This window comes from Hordeum vulgare, chromosome 6H (assembly GCF_904849725.1).
Source record: "Hordeum vulgare subsp. vulgare chromosome 6H, MorexV3_pseudomolecules_assembly, whole genome shotgun sequence".
NCBI classification, from domain to species: Eukaryota; Viridiplantae; Streptophyta; class Magnoliopsida; order Poales; family Poaceae; genus Hordeum; species Hordeum vulgare.
Window position 1 is genome coordinate 539,576,815 of NC_058523.1, and position 12,310 is coordinate 539,589,124.

The 12,310-nt window shown below is 45.2% G+C and overlaps 2 protein-coding genes across 2 annotated transcripts; one reads left to right on the forward strand and one right to left on the reverse strand.

The window, feature by feature from the left end:
• The first annotated feature begins 424 nt into the window (after window positions 1-424).
• Window positions 425-4,525, forward strand: LOC123401628 (transcription factor LRL3-like). Its single transcript, XM_045095464.1, has 6 exons — window positions 425-1,178; window positions 1,273-1,389; window positions 1,704-1,769; window positions 2,860-2,925; window positions 3,055-3,123; window positions 3,971-4,525. The coding sequence occupies exons 1-6, from the start codon at window positions 756-758 to the stop codon at window positions 4,316-4,318; spliced, it is 1,089 nt and encodes a 362-aa protein (XP_044951399.1). The 5' UTR covers window positions 425-755; the 3' UTR covers window positions 4,319-4,525.
• A 620-nt stretch (window positions 4,526-5,145) lies between these two features.
• LOC123401627 (DEAD-box ATP-dependent RNA helicase 1) lies at window positions 5,146-9,169 on the reverse strand. Its single transcript, XM_045095463.1, is given in 10 exon segments — window positions 5,146-5,433; window positions 5,435-5,535; window positions 5,659-5,764; window positions 6,171-6,375; window positions 6,652-6,839; window positions 6,954-7,131; window positions 7,231-7,382; window positions 7,889-8,143; window positions 8,360-8,594; window positions 8,940-9,169. Coding segments are annotated over 10 exon segments (1,587 nt in total). The 5' UTR covers window positions 9,080-9,169; the 3' UTR covers window positions 5,146-5,406.
• Window positions 9,170-12,310: the final 3,141 nt, after the last annotated feature.

Here is a 12,310-nt window from a genome sequence, read left to right on the forward strand (position 1 = left end):
ACGACCCTAAAAACGCGAGAATAGGAAAAATATAGGATTAGAATGTCATTATCATCTCAATCCTACATGATTTTGATTTGTTTGATAGCATTATAGAGAAAAACAAAGAACTCTTCCAAAAAAAGTTTGAGTGGATGCTAAATTTCCTATGAAATGTAGTACAAATGACTCCTTACGAAAAAAATCGTACAGGATTCAATCATGTGAATCAAACAATCAACATGAAAAAAAAATCTAAGGATTCCAACCCTCCAAAGTTCATATGGAAATCTTTTGAATCAAGCGAGCCCTGGGTGGAAACAAAATCTTAAGTGGGCTCGTCACTGCATTCTTGTAGTTTTTCCCGTCCCGTGAATCAAAGGAGCAGGGGATAATGGATAATGCCATAGGTAGCAGAACCGGTGCATTGCAATTTATATGTCTGGTAAAAACCGTGGAGATTCATAGAATTGGAAACATACTGTCGAACACCTGGTACATGCAGAGGCAAACTATTCTGTTGATTTCACAGTAAAATAAGGAAGAAGCATGACGTGGTTTCACTGTGAAAAGAAATATCCTGTCGCCATAACCGTGACGACAGTCGTCGGAGCTGTCCCTCTCTCTGCGAGCTTATAAACTTTGTCGCCTCGCTCTCTGCAATCGTCAACCCAGCCCAGGCCGCCACCACCACCACCACCACCTTTCCTCGCCGGCTTTAGCGTCGCGCCCTCCTCCTCCCCGAGCAAGCCGAGAGCCGAGCAGGCAGCCAGCCCATGCAGCCCACCGGCCGCGAAATGCACGGCGGCGGGCAGGGGCAGGGGCAGGGGCAGGACGACTTCTTCGAGCAGATGCTGTCCGCGCTGCCGACGGCCTGGGCCGAGCTCGGCTCCGTCAGGCCCCCCTGGGAGCTCCACGCGGCCGGCGCGCCCCCGCCCGACGCCGACCCCGCGTTCGACGAGTCCGCCCTCCTCGCCTCCCGCCTCCGCCACAACCAGATCAGCGGCGGCGGAGGGGACGACAAGCCGCCGCCGGCCTTGCTCCCCCGCCTCGGCCTCGACGCCGGCGGCTTCCTGCCGCTGCCGCTGCCTCTGTTCACTGACCGGTCGCGGGAGGACCTGCAGGGGGCTACCCAGGCGCTGTTCGACGGGTTCGGGGCCGCCGGACTGCATGCCGCCGCGCAGCCGCCTTTCGGGCAGGTGAGCCAAGAACCGCCGCCGCCTCCAGCTTCCGTGTTTCATCAGTCGCACCGTACTAACAGAAATCTGCCTTCTTTCCCCCCGTGCATCCAAGGCCGGCTCAATGCCACCTCCAGCAGCGCAGGGCGGAGGGGCAGCGGCGGCGCCGCCGCGGCAGCGGCAGCGGGCGAGGAGGGGGCAGGCCACCGACCCGCACAGCATCGCCGAGCGTGTACGCGACCCTCGCCGCCACCTTTCCCTTACCTCCCCCCCCCCCCCCCCCCCCAATCATTATGATTATGTCCTCCTGCATCTTGCACTGTTCTTGACTTCCTGCTCCTCGACTCGCGCTCCACAATCACCGGACCCGTCACATTCTCGCAACTCCACTGCACACATTCCGCAATCCGCCACTGTTCCAGCACCAACCTTCCACAGCTCCACCGCCGAAAATCACCGGCATCCCGGCTCAAAAATCAAAATGCCGGCACCAGCAAGCAAGATGAGCCTGGAAACGAGGTCTAATTCTCCTCACACTCTTTGCAGCTGCGGAGGGAGAGGATAGCGGAGAGGATGAAGGCGTTGCAGGAGCTGGTCCCGAGCGCAAACAAGGTGAGCTGAAAACGCCCCGCCTTTCCTCCTCCCGCTTTCGCCTTTTTCTTCCCTCGTCTACATCTTTCCACCCTCTTTGAGCAAAGCAAAGCAAAGCAAAGCAGGAGGCTTTCCCTTCCCTGAATCCTGGTGAGAAATGCGTGCATCCGTGTTTCCTGCATTATTGGTTGCTGCGGGGTAAAGCTGATTTATCATACTATCATACAGTAGTATATAACGTGTACTGATGCCATGCCATCTTTGTATATATAGTAGCATCAGCGATTGTAAAACAGCAAGTGCGTGATGGAACTGGAAAGCATGGATGGTAGTTGGAGTTGTGTGGTTGATTACTCTTGAGTAATCCAGGGGATAGGGTTGACATGTCGGTTCTCGGTTGGAGGATTTGGCTTAGTAATTTAGTCACCTCTGATTATTGGTGGTAGTAACCAACTGGTAAGGCAGCGGCAGTAGGGAAAAGAGAGATCAGACACGGTGCCAAGGAGAATGAGAATTGTTATCCCCATCATCGCTTTCGGCAAAGGCCAAAGCTTGTACCAATTAGGGCAATTATAGATAAATGGCGACGCCAAATCGAGGGAGGGTGAAGATTAAATTAGGGGCTTCATGATCATTCCACTAAACACTAGGTTCCTAGAACTATAATATGGCGCATCACGAGGTGAATGACAGATGTATGGGGTGTTCCAAACAACATAAACATGTTTGGAGTTTTGGACTTTGAGTCATGCCGCTTTCTTGGACTCTTTGACGGTTTCGAAACACAAGAGCGGCACATACAAGGGCGTTGTCTAGTGCTCAACCTTCTTGGATTCTCCATGGACCGGAGGGGCGACACCCTCCCCACCGCATCGTGCCACGGTTGATACTCCCGGAGCTTCCAATGGCACATGCGATATCTTTTTTTTGCACAACTTTTGTTCGCTGTTCACAGTATCTAGAGCGATAACGAATGTCGATTGCTTGGCTTTCTGGAATAAAACCTTATATCAGTTGTCATGTCCTAGATGACGAAGCCGCCACAATGGGAACTAGACCGGACATATATAGGTCACTGTAACTGGAATAACAAGATGGAATTTTGTTGCAGACCGACAAGGCATCGATGCTTGACGAGATCATTGATTATGTCAAGTTCCTCCAGCTTCAAGTCAAGGTACATAATTCGGCTTTTCTACACCTAGCCTAGGTTACTACTAGTACCTGAGCTTCTGAATGTTGCTAGTCAGTTTGCTCCTTGATGGAACTCATGGTCCCTGATCATCAGATGTCCCAATTTTTGCAGGTTCTCAGCATGAGCAGATTAGGCGGAGCTGCCGCAGTTGGCCCTCTGGCTGCCGGATTGTCATCAGAGGTACCTGTGTTATATGATCTTCCATTTTGACAAGCTTATACGTGATTGCTTTCTGGAGGAATCCTACATCACTGACAACGACTTGTACATACTTACTACTACTATTAGCCTAGAGCCAAACACTTAGCTTGCTTGCATGGGCCAACTTGTTCTTATCCCTAAAATCCGCTAATTACGTTTGTTAGATCACAAAGTGTATATGGAATGTTAGCCTTTTGACCATTGGTCCGGTACGAATAGATACTCATAATCCTGTCATTTTCAAGTTGGTGTGCTGATTCTGACTCACTTAACTTTTGGTTGTATATGAAAAGGATGATTATTTTTGTCTAGGGTGGATCCCTCTTCAAGTCCACATGGTAGAATATAGGTATATAAAACCTATAAAAAATCTGAATTCGGCATTCGGAGGACTAAAAGTCACAGTAAAGAGCTATGCAACTAAATTAATAGTATGCCTATAAAAATTGCACCACATTGAAATCAAAAGGATTGTTACTTAAGGAACAGATCAAGCAGTAGTGGATGCCAGCACAACAAAAAAAGGTTCAGAAGAATCTTGCTGGTTTAAGAACTGGAGGGAAAAAGGAAAACACGCCTGAAAAGCGACCACCATGTACCAAACTACCAATCAAGCAGTTAGGCTGTAGGAGCTACTGCCCACTAAGGACAATTGCCAGCCCCAGAACATACCCCAGCTACTACAAGGTCAACCACCGTCTCGAATTCGACAAAATACCCCCATTAACTCTCTTTTTGTTGATGTTGAAGAAATCATCAGCTTTTCTATAAGAGTCGTCTGCTCAATTCCCACTGTACTGTACTAAAATCTGAGTCCATCTTGCAGAGCAGCGGAAATGGAAACGGGACCAGCAGTAGCGGCGACGGCAATGGCGAGGACAACAATGGTGGCAGCACCTTGCGGGCGACAGAGCAACAGGTGGCGAGGCTGATGGAGGAGGACATGGGCACTGCCATGCAGTACCTGCAGGGCAAGGGGCTCTGCCTGATGCCGATCTCCCTTGCCTCCGTCATCTCCTCCGCGACCTCATCGTCGCTCCGCTCCGCCACCCGCCCTGCTGGTAATGCCGGAGGACCCCTACACGAAGGCGGCAGCCCTGCATCCCCTCGGTTGGTGAACAGCGGTGTGAGCGTCGATGGCTCCCGGACCATTGGGGACGACGGTAGACAGTGAAGTGGACGGTTGTTGTTTCAGCCAGGGAGGGACAGTTCTTTCAGAAGGTTGAGTTCTGGGGGTAGAATAGCCAGCCAGCTCTACACCCTTTTTCTCTTGGCCTTTATGTCTGTTCATAAGAAGAAGAAATGATGTGCAATCATGCAACCTTTAGCCCTACCTTTTTCTTGTTCTTGTTATTTATATATGCAATAGCTTTTCTTCTAATATCTCTTTCACCCTTTTGGGATATGATCAAGCTGCTCTAGTCTCTAAGTCTTGTTTATATCAAAAATTATTGCGGAGCTGCCGTTCCTCTTGTTGCACAAAGCTAAAGAGGAATCAAATTCATCACGAGTCCAAAACATCAAAGTTTCTTTTTCGAACCTAAAAATATATCAAAGTTTTGAGTAGACAACGAACGGTACAAATGCAAAGTTGTTTTTCATAGAAGGTACAAATGCAAAGTTGGTCAACAAATTGGAAGATAATCTATCTATCATGTGGGAGCCAGGAGAGCATATGCTGTTTCAGGCGCTTTTTGGACAGCCAGTCAGATAACCTTAGTTATAGTGCGTTTACTGTAAAGCCATGCGTGAAATGCTTAGGCGCCAATGGCTGGGATGCAGGTGGTGGCAAGATATTAAGCCGCGATGTTTGATGCGTAAATTACATGATCTGGTGAAGATATTAGGGCATCTTTGGCCGTGCTTGTTAACTAAAAAAAAAATACTAGTGACAACTCTGATGAACAAGGAGAAGCAACTTCGACTTGTGGCATTTGAACAAGGGGGACCAAATAAATTCTGCAGGAATGCAGGTGGGGCTCAGTTGGAAAGGCACAAAAATTTAATTTCACATGCACCTATAATTTTCAGATTAACCAACAATTGTTCAGACTAGATCAGCCAAAACTACTAAAGCACACGATCCACAATTGAATTGCGCTGTGTCGATCAGTAGCGGTAACAGAGGTGCTACATATAGAAAAAGCAAACAGGAAAAAAAAAAACATGCCGCATCTTCAGATAGTAGGGCTCCCCAAATATATGTACCAGAAGGGGATTTAAGACGTTTATGAAAAACAATTCAGAATACCGACTGATCGATTACACTTCACGTTTGCTTGCCTCTCTTTCTTTTCAAAGCTCCCGGCGCTTTATCTCCTGAGTTGTTAGATTTCTTTGATGCTTCTGGTTCCGCAGACCCTTTCAGTTTATCTTTCAGTTTCTCCAGAGCTTTTAACAGCCAAGCAAGGAAAAAAGGAAACCGAAACAAGATTAGAATCAATGAAGAACATCGAAGGCGTGGGCGATGGCAGGGCAACATATAATCTGGTTTAAACAGGAGTGTTATCTCACCGGTCTCAAAAACTGGGCGAAGGCTTTCTATTGATTCCTCGGGTAGTGAGCGTAGGATGCAGCTAGAACCATCTGCCTTCTTCAGCAACTTGTCAAATCTTTTAACCTACATGACATTTGACTCAGCAACTCAAGTAACAAGAGAAGAATATGCTGAGATTAATTTATACATCTGGTAGCAGATACATCTGTTTTAACTCTAAATCAAATATCAAGGTGATTCATCTAATGCGTTCGTAAGTCCTAACCAAATCAGAAAGTGCCAATAGTTCTCTACAAGAAAATACTATACAACATTTACCTACCGCAAATTATATATAATCGGAATACTCAATTTGATTGTTTCCCAGAAATCTAATTAGCCGAGAATACAGGAATGAGGTCAGTTGTTGGTCTGCATATTTTTTAGTCATCACATGTACAGTTGTACATTGTCATGGTGCATTAATAATCTAGCACAGTATGCATTGTACCAAAATGCTAACTATTATTATCCTTAAACAGTGCAATACCTCATTTTTCCTTAAAAACGTGAAGCAAGAACCAGATTCGCCTGCCCTGGCAGTCCGGCCTGCTCGGTGGATGTATGTTTTCACATACTGCGGCATCTCATAGTTGATAACATATCTTAAACCATTGATATGTATTCCTCGAGCCATTATATCTGAGCCGATTAGGACATCTATTTCCCCTTCCTTGAAGGCTGCCAATGTCTTCCTGCAGTAGAGTTTTATAGATATCACAAGGTGAGATAAATTCAACATATCAGTATCTCAATTCAATTCCACCATCAACAGAAGCTAAATTAATGAGTATTGCCGATTTCTTAAGTTTGCACCCACATGCTCTAAACAACAATATAATCCATGGAAGTTGTATAAGGCATATTCAGTCAGAGATGGTTATTTGTAGTTACTTATTTTTGTGACTGCCTGCAATCAACTCAAGACAATGAACTCTGATTTACAACAGGAAACAAACATGAGTAATTACCTTCGAGTAGATTCACGCTGCAAACTTGAAAATTCACTAAACTTAAAGGGCAAGTCTTCAAAAAATCCCAGTAAAGTGCTTAGTCTGTGACTATCATCTACAGATTTAGTAAAAACCAAGCACTTCTCCCCACGCAGCTCTTGGAGGAGAACAATAAGACACAGTGGCTTAATGTTTGATGTACAGATCTGCAATAACAGCAAGGAGAATGAGAACGCATGGGGCAGTTCAAGCCTTTTACACTCATTGCGTATTTCAGGCATCAGCTTTCATAAAAGTAACAATCAGTAAAGCTGACAAACCAGCTTGTAGGACTCCAGCTTTTCAGGAATTCTGTAACGCTTCTTCCCACTATTCAACAGCAAAGGATGATGCAACTCAAGTTGAGAAAGTTTGCTGGGATCTTGAGTCAATGTAGCAGAGCAGACTATCTTTGCCAGTCTTGGATAGCATTTACCTTTAAACCCTCGCTCGACACCCCTAAATGCCATAGCATAGATATAAGTCCTCGACTGAAATATAGTGTGATAAAAGAGGGCAAGAATAATATGAGCAATTAATTGGCAGGGCAAGGCTTACGATCTTCTAATGGTAGTCAATGGATGAAGTAGAGTTCGTCCGGTAGTGTCATGCCGGAAAAGATCTTGCTTAGTCGGGCGAGTAAACTGGATAACTGTTGGCAACCAGGACTGATATGCCTCTCTCAACATCCTATCTGTCTCATCAACAACCTGAAATCGCAAGTTTCAGAAGGAAGTACGCGATGCTAATAAGATGCAAAAGTATAGTTCTTTGGAAGAATTGTACAAACAGCTGGCGTGTTAACTGATAGTTCTTTGGAAAGAGCATAAGTAGGGCGTACCAAACTTGTGGAACTAGAGGCAACACCCACATGGCTTTGAATGATATCCATAGCAAGAGTCTAAAGGAAGGGATGAATCTAGAATATAATTTTAGTCACCCAAAATGCCCCAAGATAATAACGTATTGCTGCTATTTGGACACAGGCCAGCTAAAGTAAATCTTATGCACTTGTCCAAACCAATTGCCAGCATAATGTTTGACATTACATGTTACTGCGGCACTATGCACACGCAAACAATACTACCTCAAATACCTCAAATATGTATAACAGGAGTACAGGACCTATCAACACATCATATATGAACTTGGCCATCCATTGTATGGAGAATGGTGTGCACAAAGAGGAGGCAGAGATTGTTGCAAATAAGCGTACCAAGTATTGAAGATGCTCCAGACTAAAACCTTTTGTCATGTTGATATGATCCATCAATCTTCCAGGAGTTGCCACCAATATATCAACTTTAGTCTGTGGTTCCATTTCGACATATTCATCATCAAGAGATGGGTAAAGCTCTTGTTTGGACTTCTTGATCAGATCTGAGATTTCATCCGCGATGGACGATTGACCAACTGCTGATGCTACTGTCAAGCCCACCACAGGAGCAATAGCATCAAAAACCTCTTTAACCTGAAATCGAATAAATAAAAAGAAGACACTTCCATCTGTCATGATGAACTGAATAATATTAAATGGATAAATTGCTGAAATAGCTATTGACAATGTGGAGCATACATGAGTTTCTATGGGTAAATTGCTCAAATAGCTATTGACAGTACGGAATAACTATTGACAGTCTAGACTAGCATACACAAGTTTCTAGAAGGTAAAAAAAAATTAACAAACCTGCAATGCTAAATCCCTTGTAGGTAGCACAACCAAAGCACGCAGGCACCTTACTTTCCGAGTGGAGAGCATTTGCACAATAGGCAAGGCGTAAGCAAGGGTTTTGCCGGACCCAGTCGGGGAGTTAATACAGATATCCCTCTGAAAAGCACCAGGACCAATTGTCTCCAGCCATGCTGATACCTGGACCGGGAAAAACGATTCGATTCCCATCCGCTGCAATGCTTCTGCCAATCTGCACATAGCCCTCAGTTACATGCTAGTTTTTTTTTTCTAAGACGTTTGCAGAGTTAAAAGGGCACAAAGTTAATATGCAGCTAAACAAAGTAGACCAAATCGGACATGTAAAGCAAGTGAAACTACTACTGGTGCACATGACATCGAACAAAACCGATGCAGTCAATGCTAAGGGGAGAACTTCTGCTGCTGGTGGGTGCAGTTACAGCCTGCCTGAACTCTCGGAGCACAAGAAGCTATTCAGTGAGGCGCAACAGCGCCAACCATTGTTAGAGATTCAGCAGGCCATTTGCTGAACGCAAAATAATGCACAGCACAGGCATGGAGTATGGTATGGTACTACCTGGGGTCGAGGCGGGGGAGGCTCGCGACGGGGCAGGCGGAGAAGGAGTCGATGTCGACAGGGTGCCGCATCCACGGCAGGTGCGGCACGCGCTCCTCGGGCGCCTCGTCCTCCTGCTCCTTCGTACCCATGGTCACCATCTGCCGCCGAACGAGATAGACCGGGGAGGAGTCGCCGCCGGCGAGGAGGAGCGGCGCTGGGGGGGGGAGGGAAGGGAGAGGCGGCGAAGTTAGGGCGCGGAGAGGAATCTTGTGCTGCTGATGATGGCGGGCTGTGCCTCTAACGGGCCGGAGATGGGCCGGACGGCCAACAAGCTGTACAGAAACTTCTTTTGAGGAGTAGTGGCCTGAAAAAAACAAAGGAAATATAGCTCAACGTCCACGTTCGTCTTCTCTTTTTCTGCCGATTTGTTTGTGCCCTTGCGCCTTGAGAAAAAATGGAGCGAAAAATTTGTTTCAATCAAATTGATTGAACGTTTTGTAGTAGTCGATCAATTTTGTAACCAGCAGCTACCAATTTTTTACCAGAATACAAATAGTCACTGTGAAAATAAAAATAAATCACTAACATTATATTTGAGCAAAGAGAAACAAATGTTAGAGCTAGCCGAGTTTGAGATTGGAAAGTGCTGATTTTGGGAAGAGGACGGCAAGAAATCTTGCCGGGGGCAATTCACGAGTTTAGAAGTCAACTGAAACTTTTCTTTACAGCCAACTCATTAGGTGCTCATGTCAAAAAAAAAAAACTTTAGGTGCTTCCTTAAAAGAATCGCTTATCATGATTACATGGACCAAGCTCATGACGAAAGGGGCTCTTAGCTATTCACCTACCAAAGGACCAACGAATTCATGCCAATGCCTTAACACACATGCATGTCTTATATAAAGAGCTAGACTTATCTAAGAAAATGATCAGTAAATTCTTTCCCATTATACTTCTATATCTTTGTTCTCCAATCCAATTGTGTTATGTCTCCGTACTCTGCACGCTAAGGTTATAATTTTGATAAGCATAGTTGCATAGGCATAGGAGACATCAGGAATTACGAATGGGTTACTAGAATTTCAACTTGCACCAACTGGTTGCAATCAGCTTCATGCATCCACCTCCTACGCCGCCACATCAGCTAATTTCCCTCGGTATATTCTCTTCACAGAGCATTGGATCTTCATGCTCTGATAATCTCATGCACCACACTCCTCGCACCTTCTTGAGGATGCATGATGTGCTAGTTACTTCCTTTACTATGATGGAACAGGGATACAATTGGGGTCATTCGCACACAAGGGTGATAGAAAGCAGGTAGGTGATCACGTTGTCGTTTGCAAGGAGCAACATAGACGTCGAGCTCCAAGACACAAATAAGCTAAATGGCAAGGCATAATATTTCACGGAATTGTCGCTAGTGTATTGCATCTTAATTCATATACTAAAATTTATCAGTGCAATGCCTAGTCGCGAAGAGTCAGTCTACCAAATATCACGCTTACTATCTGAAGAAAGAGCTATCTTGGCTAGATGACTACGGGACGGAGATGACATGCTTACTTTTACCCTGACTTGCATGATAGAGATATTTGCACTTAACAATGGCTTGTATTTATGTGGGGAAGCTCCCCTCTCCCCAGGTGACAGTTGAAAAATATTAATGTCTTGCATGCGTCCACCCATGATTGACGTTAGGGATGTGTTTGGTTGCCCAGAAAATCCCAACCAAGCTCTTTGTATGTAGCATCTTTTTTATATTGGGTTGTTTGGTTACATACAAGTACTATTGAATCTGCATGACACGGTTCTTAAGACACCTCTGGGCCGAATCGGTCGTTTCCAGCGAGTCAGACCTAGTCGATGCGAGGTAGCACACGTGGGTGACTCCATGCGAACGTGTTAGCAGTTAATCACTCGCCCCCTTCCTCCTTCTAGTCAACCTCAACAACCCACGCGCACGAAGGAGGAGTCGCCATCGACGAGGAGGAGCGATAGGGAAGGATGGAAGGGAGAGGCGGCGAGTTAGGGCGCGGAGCGGAATCGACTGCTGACGATGGCGGGCTCTGCCTCTAACGGGGATGGGAGATGGGTTGGACGACCCAACAAGTTGTACAGAAACTTCTATTGGAAAGTAGCGGCCTGAAAAAACAAAGTAATAGCTCAACGTCCACATTCGTCTTCTCTTTTTGTGCGGATTTGTTTGTGCGCTTCCGCCTTGAGAAAAACAGGAGCGACAGTTTGTTTCAAACAAATTAATGGAACATTTTTGTAGTATAGAAGAACAATTTTGTAACCAACAGATAACAATTGTTTACCAAAATATATAAAAGTAGTCACTATGAAAAAAAGATCATAATCATTTATTTGAGAAAAGAGAAATAAATATTAGCACTAGCCCAGTTTGAGATTGGAAAGTGCACGAGTTCAAGAGGAGGATGACAAAAAATCTTGCCGGTGGCAATTCAATGGTTTAGAAGAAATCAACTATAGTTTTTCTTTTAAGTTGATTCCTTAGGTGCTCCCTTAAAAGGATCGGTTATCATGACTTCATGACCAAGCTCATAAGTCATAACCAAGGGGCTCTTAGCTATTCACCTACTAAAGGACCAATGAATTCATGTCACTCCTTACCACTCATGTCTTATATAAGGAGTAAGACTTGTCTTAGGAAATAGTCAATAATTTATTTTTCCATTATACTTCTATGTCTTTAAATTGTCTAATCCGATTGTGTTATGTCTTCGCACTCTACACACTAGGTTATGATTTTGATGGACATAGTTGCATAGGCATAGGAGACATCAGGAATTACGGGTGGGTCTCTAGAATTTCAATGTGCACGAACTAGTTGAAATCAGCTCCATGCATCAACCTCCTACACCGCCGCATAGGTTAATTTCCCTCGGCATATTCTCTTTGCGGAGTGTTGTGCCTTCATGCTTCGGCAGTCTCATGCACCACACTCCTCGCGCCTTCTTGAGGATGCAGGGTGTGCCAGTTAATTCCTTGGCTATGATTGAACGGTGATCCGATCAGATTGGTTCCAATTACGACCATCAACAACGACAGAAGAGGCTGCTTCCTAGGCTATGCCATATCGGATGGAGTGAGCGCAAGGGTTAGGCAGAGAGGTCTCGTGTTGATTGTTCCTTTTGGGTCACTTGTGGCACACATATTGGCTCTCCTGTCCAAGAAACACCTTCCCCGGGTTGTTCGTTCTTTTCCCTTCCGCGGAGCAAGTACAATAGCAGGCTTATAGCCTTCTTACATGTCAATTTTGTCTTTGTAGCTATATGCATGCTCCTAGACATATGCAATAAATGTGAAGAAAGAGATAGAGAGAAAATGACAAAACATATTAATCTTATAGACAACCTTATATC